At 38.0% G+C, this 26,589-nt stretch overlaps 1 protein-coding gene across 7 annotated transcripts in view; it reads right to left on the bottom strand.

The window, feature by feature from the left end:
* SETD3 (SET domain containing 3, actin histidine methyltransferase) overlaps positions 1–26,589 on the bottom strand; it is a 62,360-nt gene that overhangs the window by 17,849 nt on the left and 17,922 nt on the right. For 6 of the 7 annotated variants that reach the window (XM_030482259.1, XM_030482258.1, XM_030482257.1 and 3 more), the window contains 5 exons: positions 21,452–21,561; positions 19,794–19,886; positions 16,052–16,200; positions 14,873–14,945; positions 14,211–14,467 (listed from right to left, as the gene is read on the bottom strand). In XM_030482259.1, coding sequence (XP_030338119.1) covers positions 14,211–14,467; positions 14,873–14,945; positions 16,052–16,200; positions 19,794–19,886; positions 21,452–21,554 — 675 coding nt within the window. In that variant the 5' untranslated portion in view covers positions 21,555–21,561. Of the gene's footprint in view, positions 1–14,210; positions 14,468–14,872; positions 14,946–16,051; positions 16,201–16,722; positions 17,039–19,793; positions 19,887–21,451; positions 21,562–26,589 lie in introns of those variants that run through there. The other variant, XM_030482261.1, reaches the window with a different exon arrangement.

The raw sequence follows: 26,589 nt of genomic DNA, 5'->3' as shown, positions 1-26,589 counted from the left end.
CAGCTTCTCTTTATAGTCCCTTGGTAAAAATGAAATCTCCCTAACAAACACTTAATAAAACCTGTCAATATATCTAGAAAGAAAAATGACACAAATGCATTAAGTATTAAATACCCTTGAAAAAAGTCACATATTCCATGAATTTTTGATGTACTATCTTGACATTAATGTAAAACCTTGATATTTATAATTGACAGATATTTAATAAAGTATAGAAGATGACTGCTGCACAGCATGCAAATTGCTCAGGCTGATCAAAAAAGATACAGACATATTTAAACTAAACAAACACTTAATACGTAGAAAAAATCAGATCTAGCTTTTATAGGTTCACGCAGCTAGGTCTCTACAGATTAGCTTTGAAATGTGACATTCTCCACTGCATGAACCCTAATTTTAACTTACCAAGTCTGTATGAAGTAGTTTCAAAAAGTTGGGAGGGGAAGCTTTAAATAAGAAATGGGAACATGAAAATGTAAATATATTCATTTAGATGCAGGTCCTGACATTCTACTGAAAGAGTTATTATAAAGAACAAATACCATCTATTTCGTTACCCTTTCTGTGAAAATATTGTCAGAGCTGGCAATCAGGGTGATGACCACTGCAAAAACAAATAGTGGCACGCTGAATTTCATTTTCCTCCTGATGCTGCTATTCCTAAAAAAAAAATAAAAAAATAAAAAATGCTCCTTCCCTTTCAACGTTCCAAGCCTTCTTTGAGACATTTGGAGGATATCTCAAAATAACCAGAAATATTAAAAAGTAACAGTGATTGCTGCCAGATTGTCTGCAGCCACTGCGGAAAGAGACAGACTGTTATTCTAGTCACCTAAAACACTATCAGACTAGAAGCCAGTTACTCAGTATGGCAACCAGAGAAAAAGGGGGGAGGGGGAGCCAGGGGGAGGGAAGCAAAAAAGGAAAAGACACTTTCAGACATTTTTCTGGGAAGCAGTAATATCCAGGGGTTCGTGTCTCATATTTAATGTCTCACAAGAAACCACAACTCCTGATGCCCCATAGGGGCCTTTGTACTAATAATCTCTCCATCACATCTTTGGATGGACATCACAAAATAATGATTCTCAAGTCTTATAAACTAGATGCTAGAGGACTCCTCCACTTCTCAGAAGGCTTGATTTTATTTGGACACCATCAAGGTTTCAACGTGGAAAGGCTGGGTGCTTTTCCGTCTGAGAAGCCATCATAACCTTTACTTCTGCAATTCAGCTTGCGAGGGCATTAACCTCCTGTAAAAGAGTGGCCAGTCTATTAGAGGCAGTAACCTCATTCAATCACAAAATGCAAAAGCTCCTATTTTTCATTTATCCACTTCTTTCCATAAATTTATCCATTTATCCATAAATTTTTCCATTTATCAGAGTTCCTAATTTGATGAGGAATTTCCATTAAAATTAAATATTTGCTTGTTTACCAAGTGATGCAAAGTACAAGTCCTATTACTGTAACATGCAATAAAATGTCTTGAGTAAAAGTTAAAATTAGTGTACAAGTTTACATAGTGTTAAATTTGTGTTCCTATCTATGCTACCACATGTCTTGAAAAGAATTGATGTATTTTGGTGTGAAATCATTTTGGCCAGTATATTCCTTTGGGCCATTAGCCCTTGTATACTCTGGGTAAGAAAAAAAATTAGGTTTAAAGACACTTCCTCAGCTAAGATAAGCTGACCATCGGAGCCATCTACTATTCCACTGCAATACATAACTAAAAAAAACAACAATAAAATCCTTGGTTTTGTTGGTTTCCTGAGTTTGTAGACACAAAGCTTGTTGGATTTCTGTGAAGAATCTCTCAAGTACTCACAAGTCCAGGGCAAAGTTGTGGGCAATCTCTGTACCAGTATTACTAAATCAGATTTCAGTATCCTCAAAAATGTCCCTCTTGTGTACCACTAAAGTAGCGACAGCTCCATTTCTAACTCAGGAAAGCATCAAACCAAGTGCTGAGATTATACTGAGGCCATCAGTCCACTCCCCTTCCAGCCCCCAAAACACTAAGGGTATGGAGGTTAAAGCCAGTGAAAGCCAAAACCAGTTTAAGCTTCCACCTTGTTAACTTTCATTTCTTTGAACTTGAAGGCCAAGGGTTTGTTCTTTTTGACCAAACAATTTTTTCCTCCTCTTCTGTGTGGATTCTCCCCTCTTTCCAATGTACTCGTTAACATTGGGAGATTTTGTTCTGAGCCTCGCTGGATGCTACTTGATGGTTTCAGGCCAATGTGTAGGTGTACAAAAACACAAACACACACAACACGCACACTTTCAGGGCCAGAAGCAGGAAGATCTGTCAGCGTTTGCTGGTTACTGTCCCTTTCCCTGCTTTGGAAATCCTTTGAAGCAGCAGCCTTGAACAGAAACTCCTCTCTGTGGAGCTGCTGAGGCTTTAACTGCCCTAAAGCTAAGTAAAATAAAGAATTCAGAGTGGAGGATCCTAGCGATCTATAGGGATACAAGAATTCACTTTTTCCATTCAATATAAGAAGCGTAAGCTAATGAGGTGAAGTCAGTCCACAGACAGGAGAAAAAGCCAAGATTATTTTACTTTGTAATAACAGTTAATAACTACAGAAGAATGCTCTGGAATTTTCAAACAGCCCAATTCATGAAGCACTAGGAATTAGGTCCACAAACTTGTGCGGTTATATGACTTTTCTAACCGAAGAAAGATCATCCTACTTTGCAAAACTTAATAGAACAAATCTTGAAATTAAAAAGGTGCCACAGGATTGAAACTTATTAAATTTAAATAACATTCTTGCTTATTCTTTATGTCCGCAATTTTTATTTACTTTCTGCCAATATACAAAAGAAAGTACTGTTCCAGGCTATTAGGGGATTCATGTAGCGGAAGCAGAGTGGAATGACTCCTTCTGGTGCAATGGAATTTAACTGCACCTTTTACTGTACCTTCTACCTGCAAAAATTGGTTTTAGTTAATGTGACAGCAGTGGCATAACAGACAACTCAAGCCATGGCACCAACTACTACCTCAGGAGTCTGAAGGACTGAAAACCCACTTTATGTGCAAACGGGACATTACCAGTTAGCTGATTGAGTACACAGAAATTTTGAACCAGCTGCAAATGAGCACCCTCCCTACAAACCTGTGGCATCTCCTTTATTAAACAGAGGCAAGACAGTGATGGACTTCTTAACATGTATTTCTTGATCACACCATTTACAGAAAACTTCCTAACATACAAGATTCTAAAATACTAATCTTTCTCAGAAAAGAAGGTACTCAGATATGACACAAATTTTTCTATACCTTTTCCTGTCCTTTTGCAAAATCACTTAGCTCTGAATGTAGCTCCACTAGGGGCCAATGAGACGAAGTGGGAGAGCAAGCTGGCCTAAGACTGGACATGTTTTGCAATGAGACCACCCTCCCAACTGTCCCCATTCATGTGAATAGAAAGATACACTAGGTCCATTATCTTGTGTGGCAAATCTCCTAACAAAATATGACTTTAGTGTTCATGTTGAGCCTTAGATTGATAAGCTCATAAGTATGCAGTACTTCATTCACACAGTAAGATACAGTAAGGTACAGTAACACAGCTACAGTAAATTGCTTCCTCACAAGGGTCTATGCCTGCATACCACAAGATGTCATTTACTCTTTAGTCTCCTCCTGAGGTACAAGGTTTACGTTGTTCATTTTGTTTAGTGCAACACATGTGCACTATGTTCATGCACAAATTCATCACACAATTCTACTACTAATTCAGTAAATCACAAATAAAATGCTGTGATGGAAAGCCTGAAGTGAACTTCTTTAAAAGGACAGGGACAGTATTTCCTATTCACAACCACTCCACATCCAAAGAGTTTCCTAACAAGCATTAATATTATGCAGTATGGCCAAAATTTTGTTACCTGTGAATCAACGACTCAAGGTTACAGATCATACCAGAAGCCACTTAGGTGGAAGCTTGGATCATAAGCATCTTACAACCAAGGTACAGCACTGCACAACCAGCATGGCACATGGGGCATGGTGAGTCCTGGAACCAGATGTACTAAGACTACAGTACAGACACATGCTAAAAACTTACCACTTACTCTTCAACTCGCATTCAAACCATAGTAGAAGAAAATAAACTTTGGTTTACTTAGCAACATTATCAATCTCCTACTGTGTGGAGTATTAGCATTGGGTCTGACTGAAGAGGATAATCCACTTTGTAATTTAGTTAAATTACTAATTTTAACAAAGATAAGTCCCCTGTATAATTTTGCAGTGCTTAAAGAATACATCCTTTGAGTATTCCATTCTAAGAAACATCAGCTTGTTATCATATTTTAAATTTATGGAACATTTGTAACTGCTGTTATATCAGGAAAAATATTAAATCCGCACAATAAGTACAAACTTTATATGAGAAAGTATACGTGTAAGTGCGTGATGATCTCCTGATGTCTGCTGAGGCACTCACTTCCACAAGACACAGACAGCAACTCTGGGGATAAACTCAACTGCCCCAGAAAGTGCAACTCAGTTAAAAAATAAAAATAAAAGCAACCAACAGAAGAGCAAACAAAACCCCCTCTCCACTCTATTGGCTGTAAAAACAGATGCTTATCTGCATTCTCAACCAGGAGAGTGGTTGAGAACTCCATCTTCCAAAAAAATGCCTTAAAAGCCCATAATACTAACAACAGAACGTAGTATTCCTCCCAAATGGAGTTTAAACCGTGCAGAAGCAGATTTTGTTTAGCACTGGCATATACGTTTTGAAGTACATCTCTGCTTCTCCAGAGGAAAGAGGGCGTTTGGGCTAGTATAACAGAATCCAAACCACTCAATATATAAAATAAATTAAAACCTACCGACTAGGAGATCTTAACAATGAAATGTCCGAATAAAGAAAACGTCTATATCCAGAAAGATATGTTTTATCCTGTCTGTCCTCCAACTTTAAAACATTTTGACTGTAAGAAATAGCAGACATCAAGTAGGACGTGCCGGTATTCTGATCTAGGCCATCACAGTCCAACTGGCGCCCATCGGCTGAATCTGGACCACAGGATACCTCCATATGGCCTGCCACCTTTTCCTTGGAGGAGATAGGGAACAGCTGTTTGAGGAGCAAATGCTGCCCGAACAGCCAAACACCTCCTCCTGTGTCCGGCTGGCTGAAAGCCCAGAGCTGTCACCGTGTTCCTGTGGAAGGCAAGGAAGGAACAGGGGAAGAAGGCAGCAGACCTCCTACCCACACAAGGACTTGAGCTCTTCATTTGTCTGAGATGGACAGACGCAACTCAGTGAAGCCTGTAGCTGCTTCTGTGATGGGGAGGGGCAGCCACAGGAATGGCCCAGTGAAGCCCCAGGATCTGCCATTACTGTCATCATAGCTGGGGGTGGGATATACCAGAAGTGACACAAAAATCAGGAATTTGGCACATGTTTGCAAAGTCTAAACCACCTTACACTAGATACACTAAGTGGTACAAGCATACAGTCAATCTTCAGTTTGCTGCCAGCAAAACAGATTAATGCAATATTTTGGCCTTCACAGAGAGGAAGAACACAGAAAGGCATAAATATGTTCCATTATTAACTGCCTATTGATTTATTATTGATCAAGCAAAACAACTCAGGCGTTGAAATTCAGACAAAGCAAATCAAATAGCAACACAATTTTACCTTTGTAACTGCCCACTCAATGGAATTTTAAATTTCTCCTTAAGGTAACATGTATAGTAGACAAGGGAACAAAAGGGAAAGATTTTATAGGGATTAAACTGTGACATCTTTCTTCCACCCATTGTTTAGAGTGTCACTGACATCACTTCTGGAAAAGGCTATTTGACTAGCATGCCAATGAGTATAAATCAAGTCAGGGGGGAAGTGAGAACCCCAAGGACCTACCTGATACATGATCAAAACTGTATTCTGCTTCCAAATATATTTGCTTTTAACTGCATACTGGTTGAACTCCTTAGAAGTATTAAAATATTCTCTATTAGATCAACTTAAAAATAATAAACAACTTCCAAACATTTGAATATCTTAAGAGTGTTTTAAAAGGCAGTATAGTTCTCTGCATTCAACTCAAATGTTATTTAGCACATGGAAGTTAAATGGTGGTATCTTAAAGCCAAGTACAGAGAGACACCAGACGTTGTACTTCACGCTGACCTGGAAAATCATATGCTTATTAGAATAGGATAGATCAGAAACAGAACAGAAAAATAACGAAAGAGCAGCATAAGTCATATTGAAAGTATCATCGCAACTTCAAAAACTGGTGTCAAAATTAAGCTAGAGACGTGAAATCTCACCTAATATACCCAATATTGATGAGTCAAATGTGATACCAGATTTTAAAGAAGCTATAATATTATTTTGAGATCTAGAACTTCATGTGTTAAAGCGTCCTAACTAAAATGATATTGCAGTGCCCAACAGCTAATAACTGGATTTTAGAATTTCATTCACGCTAAATCAATTAGTCAAATTTTATATGAATAATAAATCAAATTTAGTATCTGATCAAAAGGGATTACAGCCTCCAGGAAATTAAGTTCTCTGTCCAATAATGCACACAAACAGATCAAAACATCTTTGGATAGATTCCTGCAAGGACTGTATTCACGATGGGTCTACAATAACACTTTCACAAGCGCTGTCCAGATGTCAGTACACACTAGTCAGAAAATTGGTACGAGTGCTCCTACAGAACACTGGATACAAACCAGACAACAGATATTATCTGAAAGTATTAATGACTCCTACCAAATAAGATTCTATTTTAAAAAAAAGTGTGATTCATGGGGCAGCTTCTGCCTTCTTGAGTAACAGTAGCTTGACAGAAGGCAAAGAAAGCATTTGCAAGTATTTGCTCATTAACCTAGCAAAGAAACATAAAACTGAGTCAAAGAAAATCAAATTTACTTGCTAAAATGTTAAACAGGTGACTTTGCTTTCTCTATTTGTTTTAATTCTAAAATTCTTCTGGCCTCTCTTGTGTACTGGGAGCCCAGCACTGGACACAGTACTCTGTGTCCAGTACGCACCAGTGCTGAGCAGAGGGGAAGGATCACCTCCCCTGACCTGCTGGCAACACTTCCTCCTCAAGAGCAGGACCTTCTTGCTGAACTTCTTCAACTGTCAGCCCACTTATCCAGCCTGCCAAGGTCCCTGGATGGCACCTTCCAGGGGACTGAAGTGAGGCTGACAGGCTTGTAGTCCCCTGGGTCCTCCTTCCTGAAGACAGGGGTGGCATTTGCTTTCCTCCTGTTCTCAGGCATCTCTCCCAATCACCAAGAGTCATAAATTCACCAAATGGTTTGAGTTGGAAAAGACATTTAAAGGTCAGTTAGTTCAACCCCCTGGCAGTGAGTATGGGCATCCTCAACTATATCAGGTTGCTCATGATCTCACCTGACCGTGAATGTTTCCAGGGATGGGCAACCTGTTTCAATGTCTCACCACCCTCATAAAAAATTTCTTCCTTGTATCTATCTAAATCTACTCTCTTTTAGTTTAAAACCATTAATCCTTGTATTGCAACAAGCCCTGCTAAAAAGTTTGTCCCTATCTTTCTAATAAGCCCCCTTTAAGCCACGATAAGGTCTCTCCAGAGCCTTTTCTCCATGCTGAACAACCCCAACTCTCTCAGCCTGTCTTCATAGCAGAGGTGCTCCAGCCCTCTGAGCATCTTTGCAGCCCTCCTCTGGACCTGCTCCACAGGTCCATGTCTTTCCTGTGCTGAGGGCTCCAGAGCCGGACACAGTACTCCAGGTGGGGTCTCATCAGAGTGTAGTGGAGGGGCAGAATCACCTCCCTTGACCTGCTGGTCACGCTTCTTTTGATGCAGCCCAGGATATGGTTGGCTTTCTGGGCTGTGAGCACACATTGCTGGCTTATGTACAGCATTTCATCCACCAGTACTCGCAAGTCCTCCAAAGGGCTGCTCTCAATCCCTTCATCCCCCAGCCTGTCTTGATCCTGGCAGTTGCATGACCCAGGTGCAGGACCTTGGCACTTGGCCTTGTTGAATCTTACGAGGTCCACATGGGCCCACTTCTCAAGCTTGTCCAGGTCCCTCTGGTTGACATCCCATCCCTCAGGCATGAGTCACCTCACAATAACATCAGACAGCTCCCCCAGCACTTGTGGGTGGATTCCATCAGGGCCCACGAACTTGAATTATGTCTGGTTTGCTTAAGTATTCCCTGACCCAATCCTCTTCCACTAGGAGTACATCTTCCTTGCTCCAGCCTTTCCTCCTGGTGTCTGGGAACTGGGATTCGTGAAGGCTGGTCTTGCCAGTAAAGACTGAGACAAAGGCACCATTCAATATCTCAGCTTTTTCCCCATGTTCTGTGTCACTAGGTCCCCTGCCCCATTCAGCAGAAAGCCCACATTCTCCATAGTAATCCTTTTGTCACCCATAGACTTATTGAAGCTGTTCTGGTTGCCTTTCACATTCCTTGCCAGGTTTAATTCCTGCTGGGCTTTTACTTTCTTAATCTCATCCCTGGATGATTGGACAGTATTTCCATATTCCTCCCAGGCTACCTGTCCCTGCTTCCACCCTCAGTATGCTTCCTTTTGGTCTTTGAGTTTTCCCAGGAGCTCCTTGTTCATCCATGCAGGTCTCTTGGTATTTTTGCCTGACTTCCTGCTCATGGATGCACTGCTCTTGAATGCGGAGAACACAATCCTTCAGTATTAACCATGTTTTCTTTCTTGGGACCCTCTTTCCTCCAGAGCCTTATCCCATGTGACTTTCCCAAGCAGATCCACAAAGACACCAATATTGCTCTCCTGAAGTCCAGCACTGTGATCTTGCTTTTTGCTCTGCTGCCTCCTTTCAAGCTCCTGAACTCCACCATCTCATGGTCACTGCAGCCAAGGTGTCTTTGACTTTCACATCCCCAACAAAACCTTCCTTGTTTGTAAGTATGAGGTACATGGATGTAAATACTAACTATCGTCATTGGGTTCTCTATTGCTTGGGTCAGAAAGCTGTCATCAGTGCTCTCTATGAACCTCCTGGATTGCTTATACCCTGCTGTGTTTTCCATTTAACAGATACTGGGGTGGTTGAAGTCCCCCATGAGGACCAAGGCCTGCAAACATGAGGCTATTTCTAGCTGTCTGTAGAAGGCTTCATCCACTCCTTCCTTCCTCCTGATGAGGCAGCCTGTAGCAGATACCCAATACAGCGTCACCCATATTATTTGTGTTGTTTTATTTTTGTTTGTTTTTACAGACAGCTAGCTTGCTGATGCCCTTCAGAAAAATCTGCAGTCCCCCAGTGGTCTAGAGACTACAGGCTGAAAGCACTGTCTAAAGCAATGACAAACTGCCATCCTGGACAGACCTGCAAACTGATCCTTTTTCCAGTGCATGAGGGGCAGCTACATACACACACTACTTACACACAGAGTTCCACTGAATGCTGACTACCGTGGCAAAAGCTATGGCTGGCTGATGGGCTCTGCTGGTTTCAGACTTACCATTTCAAAGATTTTAAAAGTTAACTAAAACTATCACATAAAATTGTCTTTTAATAAGGCAGATAACAGCCTTTACTACACCTGGGGAAAAGATAGAACACTGCTTCAGACCCATAGTATACAAGATGTAAATTGAGCTTGAGCACATTCTAAAATACAAATAGTTTTCCACGTTCTCTAACAGCACTCCTTGATGTCTTTGTTCTGATTTACAAAAAATTCTCTGTAGTGGACTACAAACAGGCATACAGATACAACTGAAAGTCAAACATGAAGACCACTGCATATTATTTTAAAAAAGGTTCAAACTTGGCTGTATTTTCTTTAGGAACATAATCTCACTGTGAATGTCTGTAAACTATATGGCTCCCTCTTGTGCCTATTTTACCACATGTCAGCGTACAAAAAAAAAAATTCACATTAAACCGTAAGTATTTGGTGTTTGTTCACCCTTCAGTAGACACGCAGTACCCGTAAATGTTAACGGAAGTCACACACACACCTTTCAGGGGAAGAAATAACCCTGCAGTTTACAAAATTTCTCTTTGGATCAAGCTACAAAAACACTTTGCAAACTACATGTCTGCTGCAATGAAGGTACTCTTTTGACCATTCATTGTACTTTGGTAGCAATGCAGAGGCCAAATATGCCTTTAAAGTCTATCTGTAAGAACTAACTATTTTTTAGTTATCAGATTACATATGCTTAGAAAGGTGTCAGTGCGGTTTGCAGAGCCTGGCTAACATGCTCAAGAGTTTATTTTTGTCTACTCAACATCCCACCTGTTTCTGCTTATCAAACCAGACTACGGTTTAGCTTGCAACAGCTGCGAAATTCATAAATCTGCCCATTCTTCATCTGTATCCTGACTAAGCACATGGAGAAAGACTTAGAACAGCAGCATTCTGAGAAAGCCACCCTTACAGAGAAGCTAGGGAAATAAAACAGACCAACACTTGTCAAACAACATTTAAAACTGCACACCTATCAGACGCCAAATTATTTTAATAACAGTCTAGCAATCCTGTTTGGAAGGAAAATGAAGCATTTGAAGAAATTATTTGTTAGCTCTTTTATTTCTCCAGCCATTAGAAACATTTTGCAGACTAAAAATGCTACAAAGGAATGAAGATATTTTGCCTGCACAAAATATTCCCTTTTTCAGTGTCTCCAAATATCAAAACAACCTTAAGATGCTACTAGTTTTACTTTCTGCAGTAGAATAGCTATCAAGAAAATAAGTATTTAGAAGATTTGTAGCTATCGAGAAAATATTTAGAAGATTTATAGCTATCAAGAAAATAAATATGTTGAAGATTTATGCATTACATAAGATTTTTGGATTACAAAAAGTATATTTGTAAATTTTAAAAAATACTAGTCTGCATACCTGAAGCAATATCAAAATCCTGTTCACACAAGACAGCTTTCATTAAAACACTTATGCAAAAATAGTAGTAGCAGCAGCAAATGAAATTATGGTATACACAAAACTAGCATTCACTTTCATAAAGCTTACAGAGCTTTATACTGCCTTTCACAGGAAAGTGGTTTTGCTTTGCTTTGTTTCCATTTATATGATGAATTTTTCTCTTACCACCTCTCCTTCCCTTTTCTACATGCTCATGAATTACCCTTAGCACAAGTATTTTGTGGGTCAACTTTGTTCATAAAATAAGTGCATGCAAGATGATACCAAAATTCATTTAAGCTTTTCTAAGCAGTGGAAAATGGTACTTTGTTTTAAGGAAGAGGCTTCCCTCCCTCCCCCCAGACTTTTTTTCCTCCACCATTTATAAATTAGAAGCTCTTTTTTTTTGAGAGGAGAAATAGAAATCAAGAAGTTTTGAAACTTTTCCCAGAGTTTTCATCAAAAGCATTAATAATAGGTACCCAGCACATTCACTTGGCACTCCTGGAGACAGCTGAAATTATCTATCTTCCTACTGTGACATTTACTGAAAAGTACTAAAGAAATATTCAGCTGAAACTGTGGTTATGTGGCAGTGAATGGCACCAAACAATCAGAACATACCTACAATTTGCCTAATATTTATTACCACTCAATCTCCAAAGAACAAGTAAATAAAGCAAATTATTCCTACCCTACCTACCTTCATGCTCACGTTCAACATGAAACAACAGCTGTATTATACAAGAACACAAGTAATAAAAACAATTTGTCAGAAGAACAAGAAAAAATCTGGTCTATTATTATCTGGTCTGATTTCTGACTATAAGTGACCAGAACCTACATTTTAACAGTTCATACAAAAGGCAACAGTATAGTACTAACCACTTTCTTGGGTACACTAATATGAAGCTCAAAGAGAATATAGTAATTTATTTAAACACTATTTCCACAAAGGTTTCCCACTGCTGTAGATCGAACTGAACTGAATCAGTCTCAACAATCTCAGACTGAGAAATTTTCTTCTATGAGCTGCCATATCAGCTTCCATAGAACTGTAAATGCAGAAAATATAAGTGCAGAGTATTAAAGGCTTGTTACCAAGTACAGCAGATCACCATCACTGGGCTTCCAAAGACAGTCTGCTCCTAATGTCATCTCATGTATATTATTTTCTTTGCATGGACTTTGATGCAGAATATAACTTATTTTTTAGTGAGGCACTACTTGGACCACATTAGCTTAAGTGCTGTACAAATGATCTTTGATTAAGTTCAAGAGACAACAGGAGATACAGTGAGTACATGCCACACGAAATTACTCATGTGCATAACAAGTTGCAAAAATAACAAGTTTGTTATGAAAGCAATTGTAACAAATTGTAACAAATTGTTACTTTCACAACAAAAACGTTTTGTCAAACATTTAAGCTGCTTTTCATTTAATAGGTATCTCATGCTTCACTGATGTTACACCACTGCATTTTATATACATTCTTCAGCTGTGTTTGCATCACTTTGATATCAGTCTTCATGCATTAATCAATCACTGAGAAGTGGTTCTGAAACACTGGACACATGGCAGTCAAAATCCAGGGTTTTATTCCAGATCTCATTTCTCTGTAGAACTGTATTTTATTTTTTTTTTTTTGCTAAACTAATCTTGTGACCACATAACCTCTCACATAATATTACTAGTGCAGGATTAGTCAATGAAAATGATGGAACTAGCCATAGTGAGAGTTTAGCTGTCTGATCAAGCACATGCAAGAGCATGAATAGCAGTTGGAAGAACTGGATAATGTTACACAATATTCTGCTTAATAACTCTTTGAAAACAGTAGAACTATTTAGGGGTAAAAAGACATTCTAAAGATAAAAAATTTAGGAGTTCTGTCTGCTGAGACAGTATACTTTGAGAAGCAAAGTGAAAAGCTGGAAGGTCAAGCGTTGACTGGCAGCCTAGAATAGGACATGGCAAGAAAAGAGATTAGCTAAACTATCGTTTCCTGAATTGTGACACCTGGAAGGAAGGATTTTATTCCTTCCCTATATCAAACCCATTGTTCGTACCATACTCCTTGCCTCAAAATTAAGTGCCTCTTATTTGGTTTTCACACACTATTTTCATAACTTTGGTTTTCAAAATGTATTCCTCCACTCCTTATACTTGATAAATTGACACTGTATCTGAAATATATTAAGTTCTTCAAACACCAAACAGCTATGCAAAATTATTTAATTTTGTGGACTTAAAATAGGTAATAGAAAAGCTTTGCAACTCTGATAATGTTAAAGGAGAACAGAATTGTTTTGTCTTCTGACGTCTCCTATGGCCAAAAAAAAAGAAATGTCTGTAGATCACACAATCGTGGAAATTCAAGTAGAGTTATACACTTTTTACAGATTGTGACACAAAAAGCTTCGGATATTTGGACATTAAGTACTACCTTGACAACACTACATCACCATTCACTTACAACATCCATTATCTCTAAGCATCAGAGTAACAGTTCTGAGAAACTCAATTTAAATCATTAATTCAGAACATGATGAAAAGTTCACCCATCTCAAGCCTCCCCATACTCAAATAGTTACCAGATGGGTTTATATTTTTATTTGAAAGCAACCAAAATAATTGTGTTAAATAGAATAGAAAATAAGAGTTAATCCACGTCGCTGGAAATACAACACACATAATGGTTTTATTCTATGTCAATAACAATTACAATTTTACTTTGTTTACTGCAGACTATACATTTTACGAGTCATAGAGGCATAGGTTGTAGGTCTCTGCAGGTCACCTAGCCCGACTTCCCACAGGCAAACTTCTGAGATGGGCTATCAGTAGCAATTGAAAACAGTAACTGGATCATCCCTTATCTCATTTTCCTCAAAATAAAAAAATCCAGCTCCCTTAGTCTCTCCTTGTATGGATAAAGGGCTGAAGCAAATGACATCTTAATAGCCCTCCTCTGATCTCATTCCAGTTTGTCAACATGTTTCTTGTACTGCTGGGCCCAGAATTGTACAGTGTTCCAGATGAAGCCTCACCCAATGCTAAACAAAAGGCAGTAATCACCCCTCTCAACCAACTAAATACATTCTTACATATTCATAAGCCTACTGATCTGTGAAATTGTAACAGCAGTTCAAAAAACAGCAGGAAATTGCTTTAATGATTCAAACCTTTAAAAGCAATACACTTGCTCTATTATTTAGCATCACTGTTTTCACACCTTCCTCAATCATCATCATGAGAACAACATATACTATATATTACATTTAAGATGCTTACCTGGATAACCCTGTAGAAATAAGCATACTGTCGAGCTGTATTTTTATATTGGCTAAAAACATCATGTATGGCCTGAGTTGACTGAAGATACTGCACTTCATCTTCTTCAAAATAGAGAGGAGTATCATATTCACTGGGAAGTGTCTGGATGTAGGGCAGCCAGAAAGAGTTGGGGTTGGCTCGCTCACAAAGAAGATGGAATGCCAATGTTATATTGCCCATGGCTTGAAGAATTCGATCTTGAGAATACAGCGATCCTGAATTAACCCAGAAAGATGATGCACTAAGTTAATTGCCTAAGGAAACTAGCATCGTAGATTTACTTTAAATGAACATGATGAGATAACACGTAAGAATTTAGAAAAACAAAACAAACCCAAACCCGCAGCTTTTTCAGGTTTCTAGAATATTTAGCTGTCCACATTGTATTATGCTGCAAGTTATTTGACACTGTAAATGTCTCATGTACTAGTGCACTCCGCCATAAACAAAGGGAAAATTAAATTCTTTTCACTGACACTTCAAGTTGCTAGGTACTCTAAACCCTATGGTTGGCATGATAAGCAAGTCCTGTAATAAAGGAGATCAGCTAAAAAATTAATTTCTTCTACTTAATGATCCCATACAGATCAACTTCTTGCTTAGGGACTTTAAGGCCTTACCTAGTACTGAATTTTTAGCTGACTCAACTGTCATCAACAGTCTTCTAGGAACCCACAGAAACAGCTCTTCAGCCTACAGAAAGTTAAAAAAAAAAAAAAAGCACAGAGGGTCAGTTAGCATTTATATGATATGCCCAAGTGTCTCAAATCTGCATCATCTTTAATTAAAGGTTGGGTTGGGGGTTTTTTTGGGTTTGTTTTTTTTTTTTAAGTCAAAATTATTGTGAACCAAAATTCCTCTTTCTCTTCCACTGCAAATTAAACAAACATGCTATCTTTTACATTGTGGTAACCAACTGTTCCAGTCTGCACTACACAAAGCTCAAAACAAAGACTTAGATTACAAAATAAAGTGCTTCAGTTTGGAACTGCTAACATGTAGATTGCCCACACAACCTCAAAGCTACCAGATTATATTGCTATTAACTATGTGATCAAATATTTTCTCCCAGTAGAGGTTTTTCACATTGCCCATTCTTATTTTAGAACTACTCTTCAGATTTTTATCAACCAGTAATGCTAGCCTTATCAACTACTTGCTATTAAAGCCCTAAAATCAAGATAATATTTTTGTTTTCTAATATTATTTCTACAGCAACTGACTGTTCCTCAAAGCTCTTTCCCATCTGTAAAATGGGAATGGAATGAGGCAATCTTAAATGCTTATCTTTTAACAGTTAGCTAGCTGTGTATGTCTCTATTCCTTACCTGATGATCAAAAGATATTCTTTACAATTGTCAGGTAATTTGTTTTGGGTTTGGTTGGGGTTTTGGGGTTTTTTTTTCATTTTTCCTGGAAATTAAGTACTGCAAATACCTCTTTCTGAGGCAAAAAGCCCAGTGCTTTGAAAGAAGGGACACGAAAAAAGAGAGGAGAAGAGACTAAGTATTTAGTAAACATGGAAGACAGGGATGTATCAATGAGGTAGAGTATTCTAGTGATTAGGTAAAGAATATAGGCAACAGAGAGAAAAAAAGACCAATTAAAAATTCACATTACTATCCAATAGTCAAAAAACAACACTCAATTTTATCAATAAATTTATTTCAAGCACACAGATTGGACAGGAGTTTCATAAGCAGTTAGAAGGGGGGAGAGAAGGTAGTAAGTGTTTCAGAGCTCTTCAGCTACATTCCAAGCACAATTTTCTAATCTAAGCCAAACGTTCACATGCTTACCTTTATCTCTCTTGTTGCTTTCAAACCAAACCCCTCCTCTTCAAAGTTAGCTATTTCAAAACCCTCTGTGGATGCTCCATTTTCAGTTGCCCACTTTATCAGTTCAGGGAAATAGTCATCTCTTTTTCCATCAAAGACAACAGACAAACCTACATACACAATTTTTTAAAAACAAATGCAGAAATAAGATAAAAGAAGCTCAATATAAATGCATATGTAAAGCAACCTGCTATCCCGCAGCAGTTCTACTGTGAAGTGGCTGAGTCAGAAGTGGTCTTTGTTAAGTGTTAGTCAATAGCATGTAAGTGTCATACCCAATTTTCACAAACTTAAACTGCTGAAATCTTAAATCTGCCAAATTGGCTTATCAGTCATCTTAAAAACACAACCACCTAAACTGAGCTGCGATGAAATATGAAGACTCCCTACACTTTCCCTTTTAAATAAGCTGAGCAAAAATATTTTCCAGCTTAATACTGATGATAAATGCAATCATCACCACATGTTAATACAGACACAAGGAGGAATTTGAGAGGCAGCTGCAATTTCATTAATTCAGCACTGGAAATTACAGTAAGCAGATCTCAAGCTTCTTCTCTCACATACAAGGCAGTTAGCTTTTTCCTGTAGCACGTGGATTTTCTGAAACAACTAAGGACTGATCATCTTCCCAACAACACAGAGCTTGTCCAAATTTTTATGCTTTACTTCTCCAACAGAAACATGATCCACCTGTGAAATCACAAGCCTCATTCATTTTCTCAGTTTTCCCCTTTTCTGTCATCTGATTTGAACCTATGCATTATAGTTCCTGGCTACACTCAACCAGTTCCTTTTGTACTTTGTCTCTTGTTCTTTTCAACCCAAACTCACGTCTGATCATGTTAAAAGTGTCCATATGCTCCCGAAATGCTCAGGCCATGTTATGAGTGATAAAACTTAAGCAGGGGAGATTTAGGTTAGCCATAAGGAATAAATTCTTTACTGAGGGTGGTGAGACACTGGCACAGGTTGCCCAAGGAAGCTGTCAATGTCCCATCCCTGGCAGTGTTGAAGGCCAGGCTGGACGGGGCCTTAAGCAACCTGGTCTAGTGGAAGTGTCCCTGCCCATGGCGGGGGGGTTGGAACTAGATGATCTTAAGGTCCTTTCCAACCCAAACCATTGTGTGATTCTATGAAAATGTCATCATCAAGTTGCTTACATCCAAAGATATTTTGGTTAAGTACAGGTGATAAATACATCTTTAGATTAAAGAGATTTCAGAAAAGAAGCATTAGGGTATTTGAAATTTTCCTCCCCCTCCAAACCATGAACTTCAAGCCCCCAGACCAATCAAATTTGCAGTTAAAAGTGCAAGTATCATCTAAAACTATAGTCTTTGATGATGCAGTATAAAAACTCAATATTGATAAAGGGTTTTTTTGAATGAAATGAGAATGTGGTACAGTGTTTTGGTCTTTTTTTCTTTTTTTTTTCCTTAAAGTTGGCATTTCTGCTTTATTTCATCCTCCCTTCAGTATGCCATTTTCTGTGGAATATATCCAGAATTAAAGCCTTACAAACCTCATAAGACTAATTGCATAGCTTCCACAGAACTTTATAGGTGTTTATACTGTCCAGGACTTTGCTCTTTTGATTTCCAACATTTCCTACTTGATAAGGGTTGAAAAGCAAATATTAAATAAGGCTACTGGAAGTCTTTAACCTCCAGCTTGTATTTGGAACCATTCTGTAGGCATCTCTGAAATTCATATATTCATATATGAATTCATATCTATTCATATATACTTCTGTTCCTCACACATGATGTGGTCTGACACTTAACACATTTTACCAAATTAAAAAGAGCAGCTCCTTTAAATTATAAGCACCATCTACAAATTGGGGAACAATTTATTTCTATACTGAACACAATATAGCTATCCTGATGAAAATCCATATTGGAAAAATAGCTTTAAGATTTTGCTAATGAGTTGAGAAAAAATTTTAGAAAGTAGAAATATTCAGTTTTCACATTAAAAGTTTTCTATAACCAAGCTCATTTTAGTCCATGTTCTGCAAGCCAGTGGTCTATTAAAAAAAAGTATGAAGTACAACACTTTAGGCAATATATATTCATTTGTACATCTCAATTCCCAACAGCAATTTATATTTCCTTTGCTAATTGTTTAAAGCCTTTATTAAGCTAGAAAACTGTGTATGTGTAGTATACATTACTATGTTCCATTAAAAAATGGTTTTGAAAGAGAGCGTAATATTCACATTATGTCTGTAAAAGTGTTACATTAAAAGATATTTGTATGTCAACAGTGTTGTGGTTACTAGGTTTTGCATCTTTCAAGGAAAAAAAAATTAATGCTTTGTTAACATAATACTGTTATATTAATTTTACCACCTCTGCCAGCAGCCATTTTGCCCATGGATGGTTCGGTCTTTCTGGTGCAGCTGATAAACAGGCCAATCCCAAAGCTAACTCTGTTCTTGTTAACCCAAATTATGTTTTACACATGTATTGCATCATAAGAACATGGACATCTACCATAAGTTTATAGAAGCTGTTTATGGGACAGCAAAACAATGAATCAAGTTCATCTCCACACAGCTACGGGATGCAGTCACTCAAATGGTATCATCTATTTTCCATATGACCTCTGCCAATATCTGATCTTCAGAGGCTTCGAATTCTTTTATAAAGATTTTATGCATCAGTCAAAATACATTAAAAACAGGTGTGAAAGGACATTTCAAGCCTCTAAGTACTTGCTTTATCAAGCAAATACACAAACCACTCAAACTCCATTTTAATTGCAGTCTGGCTTTTTTGCCATCACTGTATAAATACCAGAGAAGAAAGAATTGTTTCAGGACTTTGTCAGGTATGTCCAGACCAAATCTATTCATTCCAAGGTTAAAAAGTTATTGCTCAGTCATAAAAGAGGTTATTTTTACTAAAATTACATTAAAAGCATTTTTTTAGAACATATCTCCGAGTAAAAACAAAGCTAATATGAAAATAAAGTATCAACAACAGATAGTTGTTGCAGAACATACTGGAAGAAAACTGTTGTAGTGTGAAAAATAAGTATACCTTAAAAGTTACAAAAAATGGCAATAAAGCTCCATATTAACTGTGGTACTATAGGTATTTATTTTAATTATGTACTTGATTTATAGCAGATTTATTAGCTGATGTCTTTATTTTGTCCATTTACATAATATTTATATTGTTATGCTTTAATGTCATGATGTTGAATTGCTGAAAACATTTTTCATATCCAGTAAAGTGTTCATATTAAAATAATCATGAAATTTAATTCAAAATGTTCAGATTCATAGAGGCAGAGGGGCAGGCTATGCAATCAGGAATCAAAAAGGCCTATTATTCTCAAAGGATTTTTACTTCTAGTCCTTCAGATTGTCCTCTCATCACAATCTCAAGCTCCTTTTTCTTTCTACTTATAAGATGGAATTATCACATGATCACCTGTTTGATATTCACTCAGAATTCTAAGTATTAAAATGGTTAATGCCAGTGTCACGCCCACCAGAGTGTTTCAGAAACACCTGCAAGTACAAAAAGCAACTGCATGCCAGAGAATTAAGATATTTTTTTGTCACAAAGTAATAGGATTTCATAATACTTATATAATAACAGCAATATTCCTTTTAGCTGTCAACAGACAATTCTTTAGGCTAATCAATACTCTGAGGCACCCTTATCTTATAGTCTTTTGCATTTACCTTTTTGTTTTTTGCGAATTTTCTCTACAAGTGAGCGAATCTGTACATATTCTTCCCATTCTTTTCCAGGGCCAGGAGTAGGACTGCTGCATTCTGGAAATAACACCAAATAAAAATATTTTCCTTAATAAAGTGTATATATATATTTTCACATCAGATAAAAGGTCATGGTTTCACAGAAACTTTAACTGAACCTTAGTACTACCTGTCCTTCATATATGTTTAAATTGTAAACACAATAGTCCCCATTGTTACAACCATCTTGTTCTTTAACATGGGATAGAGACATAGAGGCTTTTGAAATTTTCACAGTACAACTTGCTTCAAGCACTTTTTCAATATTCTTTCAAATGTAGAAATATCAAATGCCTAAAAGCTAAGAAGAAAAATGGGTAAACAACTAGACCATTAAGTAGTCTCTCAGATAAACAAACAAACAAAAAAGGTCTATGTTTTCAACAATCCAAGCAAAGCACTCTGTTTACATTAGCCTGTTTGCCATCGTTCTTGCTGTAATGAAAGCAGATGATAATAGCACAGAGCTTACCTTAAGTAATTGAGAAATCTGCTGGTACATACACTTGACCTGCCTAGCCAATACTGTTTTCATAGATGCGTGTGTACTGGAAGGACAAGCAAAGGAACACTTAGCCAAGCTTTAGCTTTAGATTATACCCACAGTGTCTCTGACAATATACTAAATGCCAGTGTGTGGATATCTTGATCTAAGCCGGATAAATCTAAGAGGACAGCTGAAGATTACCTTGCATTGAATGAAATATTGCAGCTTGCAAAAAGAACATCTGATACTTGTCTTTGCTTAGAAAGTTAGATCTATGTTTTATTTTTGGTAGCAAAGCAGAGGCCAATCGTATCATAAGCAAACAGCCCTGCCAACTCCTTGACTCCTCTTTGTGAGCAATGCTAAAGAAAAATTTTTCTAAGGCAACATTTAGATGTGTCCACGATATAAAAATTTGGACTTGTATTTCAACAAGAAGTGTAGCTTAGCAGTCACTGATGACAGGAGAAAGAGTGAACAATATTTTAGCATCATCATATGAAATTATGCTCTGCTTTTCATATTTACTAAAAATAATGGATGAGTTCCAAGTTCCTCAACAAGTGAATCAACCTTTGGTCTATACCCAAGAACTAAGCACGACAAAAAGTTTCCAAACAGCAGCAACAACAACAAAATTTTTATTTAAGCAACAAGAATATCAGTGCAATTGTACTGAGTTGTACTGCTGCTTTCCACAGTTAATTTATCTAATCTGATATCAGTTCAAAGAACTGTTCATAAACAGAAACAGTGCAATTCTCGGGGTTTAGACGAAAAACGTTATTGACAAAGCTTCAATGTCAAGTTATCTAGGGTTTTTTTAAAATCTAATCTCACCCAGTATTTAATGTTTGCATTTAGATACAAAGCCAAAAGCTGCCAGGAATATGTACATCCAATATATACACATATAAATAAACTAGTAATGGTAGATACTAACAGAGATACATACTATACTATCTTAAGCAAGCTGAAACAGCAAGCTTGGCCACTTTCAGGAAATGAATAGATTTCACTGACTTCAACAAGAGAACACTTTTGAGTGGTCTGCACACCATTCTTTTTCCCAGAGAGGCATAAAAACCAAACTTACTTTGCAATAACTCACTAATTAGATTCAACATTTCCTTTGGAGATACTGTCGCTGTGGCTCCTGTGCCTGACTTCTGAGTTTTTACTCGGCTCTTCTTCCCCATCTTCCAACTAAAACAGATTAAGCAGCACACTGTCACCAATTACCAAGAAACAAAATACAATAATGATGAATGGACAAGATCTTCTCTTATTAGTCTCTTAAAAAAAAAAAAAAAAAAAATAAGGCATGAAGAGTTGTTTCTGGCTCATATATAAGTGCAAATATTGCACGGCTTGAATGTAAGACAACCATACAGTGCGATCTGAAGCAGTATTTCATGTAGTTGCACATTAATTACTTCAGGGTATTTAAAAAGCAGAAATCTTAAAGGTAAAAAAAAAGAAAACATCCAGATCACTTCCAAATTCATTAGCTGTGAACAAATATTATGGATAACAAAGTATCCATGTTATATAACCAGATTATTTTACCCCATCAGATGCACCCCAGACATCAGCTGAATTAGTATTTGTGACTGCACTAAACTAGTAATTCAAAATGAATAGAAAATTTAGTATTCCATTTCAAAATAAAATCAAAACACTATATATGTCTTTGCAGCAGCTTCTTCAATACTAGTTAAGGAAAACTTATTTTCAGTTACCACAATAAATGGAACATCATCCTAAGCAGGTTTTCCAATATTCGGAGTCCTTTGTTTTCTTAAATGACACATCTACCAGAAGGGCAACACAGCAGGGCGTGAAATATCCAATGAGTTTTTCACATGCACTGGGAACAATTTTAGATGCTGGCACTGAACAAGCTTCTGGGATTGGGGTTGCACAGGATCTGGTACTCATGAATACGGAAGAACTACTCATGCATATGACAGCCAACAGCAGCCTTGGATGCAGTAACTGTGAAATGGTAGTGCAAGAACTTCAGGAAGGAAAGGAAAGAAAGAAGCAGACTAAGACTCTGGACTCACAACAGTAGAGCAGGGGCTTGTTGAGGAAACGGTAACCAGAATGCCCTGGGAAGCTACAAGGAGCCCATGACACCCAGTCATTTTCCTGAACTCTCTTCTCTGAGCATAAAAACAATCCTTCCAACACACAAGAAAATCAGCAGGCATAGCAGGAGAGCAGCTGACTGTGTGTGGGACTCCTCACTGACTGAGCTCAGACGAAACAAACATATGTAAAGTGGAAGTGGGGACAAGCAACTGGAGAATATAGATGCACTGTCTGGGCAAGAAGAGACTGAATTAGGGAGGCCAAAGCTTGTCTGGAGTTGATACTAAAGAAATATGTGAAATGTAAGAAGAAACAATTCAACAGGTACACCATGAGCAGAGGAGAGAATGGGGAAAGTGTAGTTCAGCTGCTGAATTGGAAATCAACCTAGTGATGAAAGGTACAGAAAAAGTTGAGGTACCCAATCCTTGGGCATGGTCTCTCCCAGCAAGGTCTGCTATCAGGCTTCCCAGGTGTCTGCATTTGGTAGCAAAGGTCGAGGGAGAAGAGCTATCAAGTTAAAAGACTATTCAGGTAAGCTGGACCTATTGTATAAATAGGTAAGACCCAGATGGGAAACATCCAAGGTAGTGAGAAAGCCAGCTGATGTCAATTGAAGGCTGCTGGCTATCATCTTTGAAAAGTCACGGTGATCGCCTTTGACAGGAAAACAGGTAACTTAGAAACAAACAAATGAAACCCAAGAGAAAAGCCAGGTAGCGGTAGGAGAAGATAAAGGATCCAGGAAACTACATAGTAGTCAGTCTCACCTCATTTGCTGTACAAAATGCAGAATGCGTCCTAAAGGGAAGCTATTTCCAGGCATAATGGACATGAATGTGACTGGGATCAGACTTCTAAATGCAAACTGTACAACCAACCTGCCTGCCTTCTGAAGAAATAAGTGGCTCTGGGACCAGGGGGAATCAATGGTTGCCAGTTGCTTTCACTTAAGCAATGCTTTTAACGCTATCTTCCATAGCATCCTGGTTGACAAACTGAGGAGACATGGACTGAATAGGTGGACAACAAAGAGGGCAAAAAAAAATTCCTTGGACCATGAGGTTCAAAGAGTTGTGGTCAATAATTGTAAGTCTTAATGCCAACTGGTTAGATGCAGTATTCCACAGTGGTCAGTGCTGGGAAACATTTCCTTCAGATTTAGATGCTAGGACAGACAGCATTCTCAGTAAATCTACAGGTGATATAAACCAGGGAAAGCAGTCAACATGTTGAAGGCAGGGCCATCATTCAGAGGGACCTCAGCAAACTGGAGGAAGAGGCCAACAGGAACTTTATAAAAGGCAAATATAAAGTGTTCTGCATTTGGGAAAGAAAAGTCCTATTCAGCTTTACAGCTGCAGACTGGACAGGCAGCAGCTCCGCAGAAAAGGACTTGGAGACTCTAGCAGACAGCAAGTTGAGCACAGGCTAGCAGCGCACCCTTAAAACAATGAAAACTAACTGTAATTTGAGCTGTATAAGCAAGATGATAAGCAGCAGGTCAAGGGAAATAATTATTCCCTTCTGCTTGTGTCGTGGGTTCAGCTTAAACCGTGGCAGCTTGGCAGCAGTGAGGCCACATTTAGAGTACTGTACAGTTTGGGGCCATACAGAACAGGAGGTGCTTGCAAACTGGAGCACATCCAGAGGAAGGCCATTAAAACAGCAAAAGGCCTGACACGTGAGATGAAAGACAATGAGGGAATTGGATTTGTTCAGTCTGGAGAAGAAAAGGAGCCCACTACTTTCGTCACCTACATAACAGGGAGTTATACAAAGGTTGCAGGCAGATTCTTCTCAGGCAAGCACAGAAAAGGCAACACGAACTTTATTAACAGGCAACAGGCAACAATTACACGATGCTGCAAGGAAAACCCCAAATAAATACAAAGAAACTCCTCACCGTGAAGGTGGTTGAGCACTGAACAGGATGGAGATGTAACAGCATCTCCAAGCAACCTTGGAGAACTAAAAAATTTTACTGGGCAAGGCTCTAAGCGACCTGATCTAACTTTGAAGTTAAAGAAAACTGAGTCTCTCAATCTCCAGAGATCCCTTCCCATTTACATTCTTCTATGATTCTACATATTACTGCAACCAATGTTTTCACATCTGTATAGGCAGCCTATGTGGTCTTCCTGGTATACAGCATCTTCCTGTACAGTATAGAAGGTTCTATGTCCATTTACTTCACAGTGAGAGGAGAGTCAGACATATTCAGGTAGCTTTGGACACCTGATGGATTTCAGCTGCCTGAGTCATCAAGATCACCTCAGCCATAGCAGCTTTAAATTATCACACTGCACAGTAAAATCCATAAAAATCCTAAAAAACACTGCGCAGAAGTACTTTGGATTCCAGGTGTTCTGAGCACTCTGTACATATAAAAGGGATCCTCTGATCCTTAGTCAGTGTAGCGTACCTAAAATGAAATGTTTCCTGTCATACTCCTATCAAAAAGTTTTTGTTCTTTGGCAGCTGGTATTAATACTGGAATGTATCGACCAGCAGCTGAAAAGCTGCTTCTCCACAGTGACCAAGGCTGAAACAATTGCAACCCATGTTAAGTGTACATGGCAGATTGTTTAAATACAAATGCTATATGTAAAAAAAAAAAAATCTGGTGGGAAAGGTACATAATCTGGCTGCTTTCATCTTCCATTAAAATTAGAGTGAACAACAAACTGCCAAACCCAAGGCTTATTTTAAAGAGTAACCCTGAATGATCACAATGCAAGTCAAGGTTAACATGGTTAACTTATTAACTGAAAGTTAAAGGAGCTTAAAACCAACTGAAAAGACAACACCTTGTATCAAAAGGGGAAGGGGGGGGGAAATCTAAAGCAAAACCATAAGGTGTTTTCAAAAAAGAAGGCAAACAAACCAAATTCTTTCATTTTCTGACACTGAACACAGCAGAAGGAACAGGACTACCCCTGAGTACATGGAGACTGTGAAATCTTGGGGCATTTTAGAGTATATGAACTTCAGTTTCCTAAATATGACCAAAAAAAAAAAAAAAATTCAAACAATGCTTATTTCCATGAATATCACAGGTGAATATTGTTTTAGAGGCAAAAAACCCTCGTATCTCTAGCCAAAATCTGCCCAAGAAAGAATTTCAAGGCTACACAAGATGTCACATCTCCTATTGCTCAGGTAACATGCAGCAAACATACCAAGTTCAGTGAACACAACTCATTGGATTGATGGTGCCGTAATCAGAAATGCATATTTTTTTTTTTCAGGAGGATGCTACCAGTAGATGAACATGAAATAAGCTCTGGAAGTATCTTTGTTCTCTCCTTTGATGCACGTATCTTGTCTAAACTATTGCTTCTTAGTCATCAGAATTTCTATAGAGAAAATATGCTGCATGCATGATTAAATCAGCAAGTCTCCTGCACAAAAAAGCAAAACCAAGCAGACTGATATCTTGAGATATCTTGGCACGGAAGTATTTCCTTTTAAGGAATCATCTATCTTGATCAAAACCGTACTTTTTAAAATCCAATCAGAAATGTACTTCCTATGTTACTTATCTCCATTCACTGCTCAGTTACAGATATAACTATTTAAAATCTGTGTCTGACAGCTGTATTGTTTAGTGAAAGCCACAATTTAAAAGGAATTGCTGCTATACATAGCTGTCTAGAAAACGTATTCCAAATACCAACCCAGTAGAGCTATGTATAGAATCACAGGATGGTTTGGATTGAAAGGGACCTTAAAGATCATCTAGTTCCAACCCCGCTGCCATGGGCAGGGACCCCTTCCACCAGACCAGATTGCTCAAAGCCCCATCCAGCCTGGCCTTGAACACTGCCAGGGGTAGCATGAAAACAATCACGTTATATTTTATATAATATATGATTGAAAAATAGATCATGAAAGTTTTCCTCAAAATTTCTGAAAACTAACATACAACGTAATATAATTTCACATTTGGCAAAAACCAGTTTAGCTGAGCAATGCTCGGCCATATTTAAACAGCAAATGATGACTTTCAATGATGAGATCCAATATGGAGAAAGTAAGTGTGGTTCCTAAGTGAAACTGCTTTTTGTAATTAAAATTACAGTTCATGAAACAGTTTAGAGTACAATTTCAATTCTAAAGAAATCCTGGGAATTC

The sequence above is a fragment of the Strigops habroptila genome, chromosome 4 (genome assembly GCF_004027225.2).
Source record: "Strigops habroptila isolate Jane chromosome 4, bStrHab1.2.pri, whole genome shotgun sequence".
In the NCBI taxonomy this organism is placed as follows: Eukaryota; Metazoa; Chordata; class Aves; order Psittaciformes; family Psittacidae; genus Strigops; species Strigops habroptila.
This window is presented reverse-complemented; position numbering and strand designations above follow the sequence as displayed.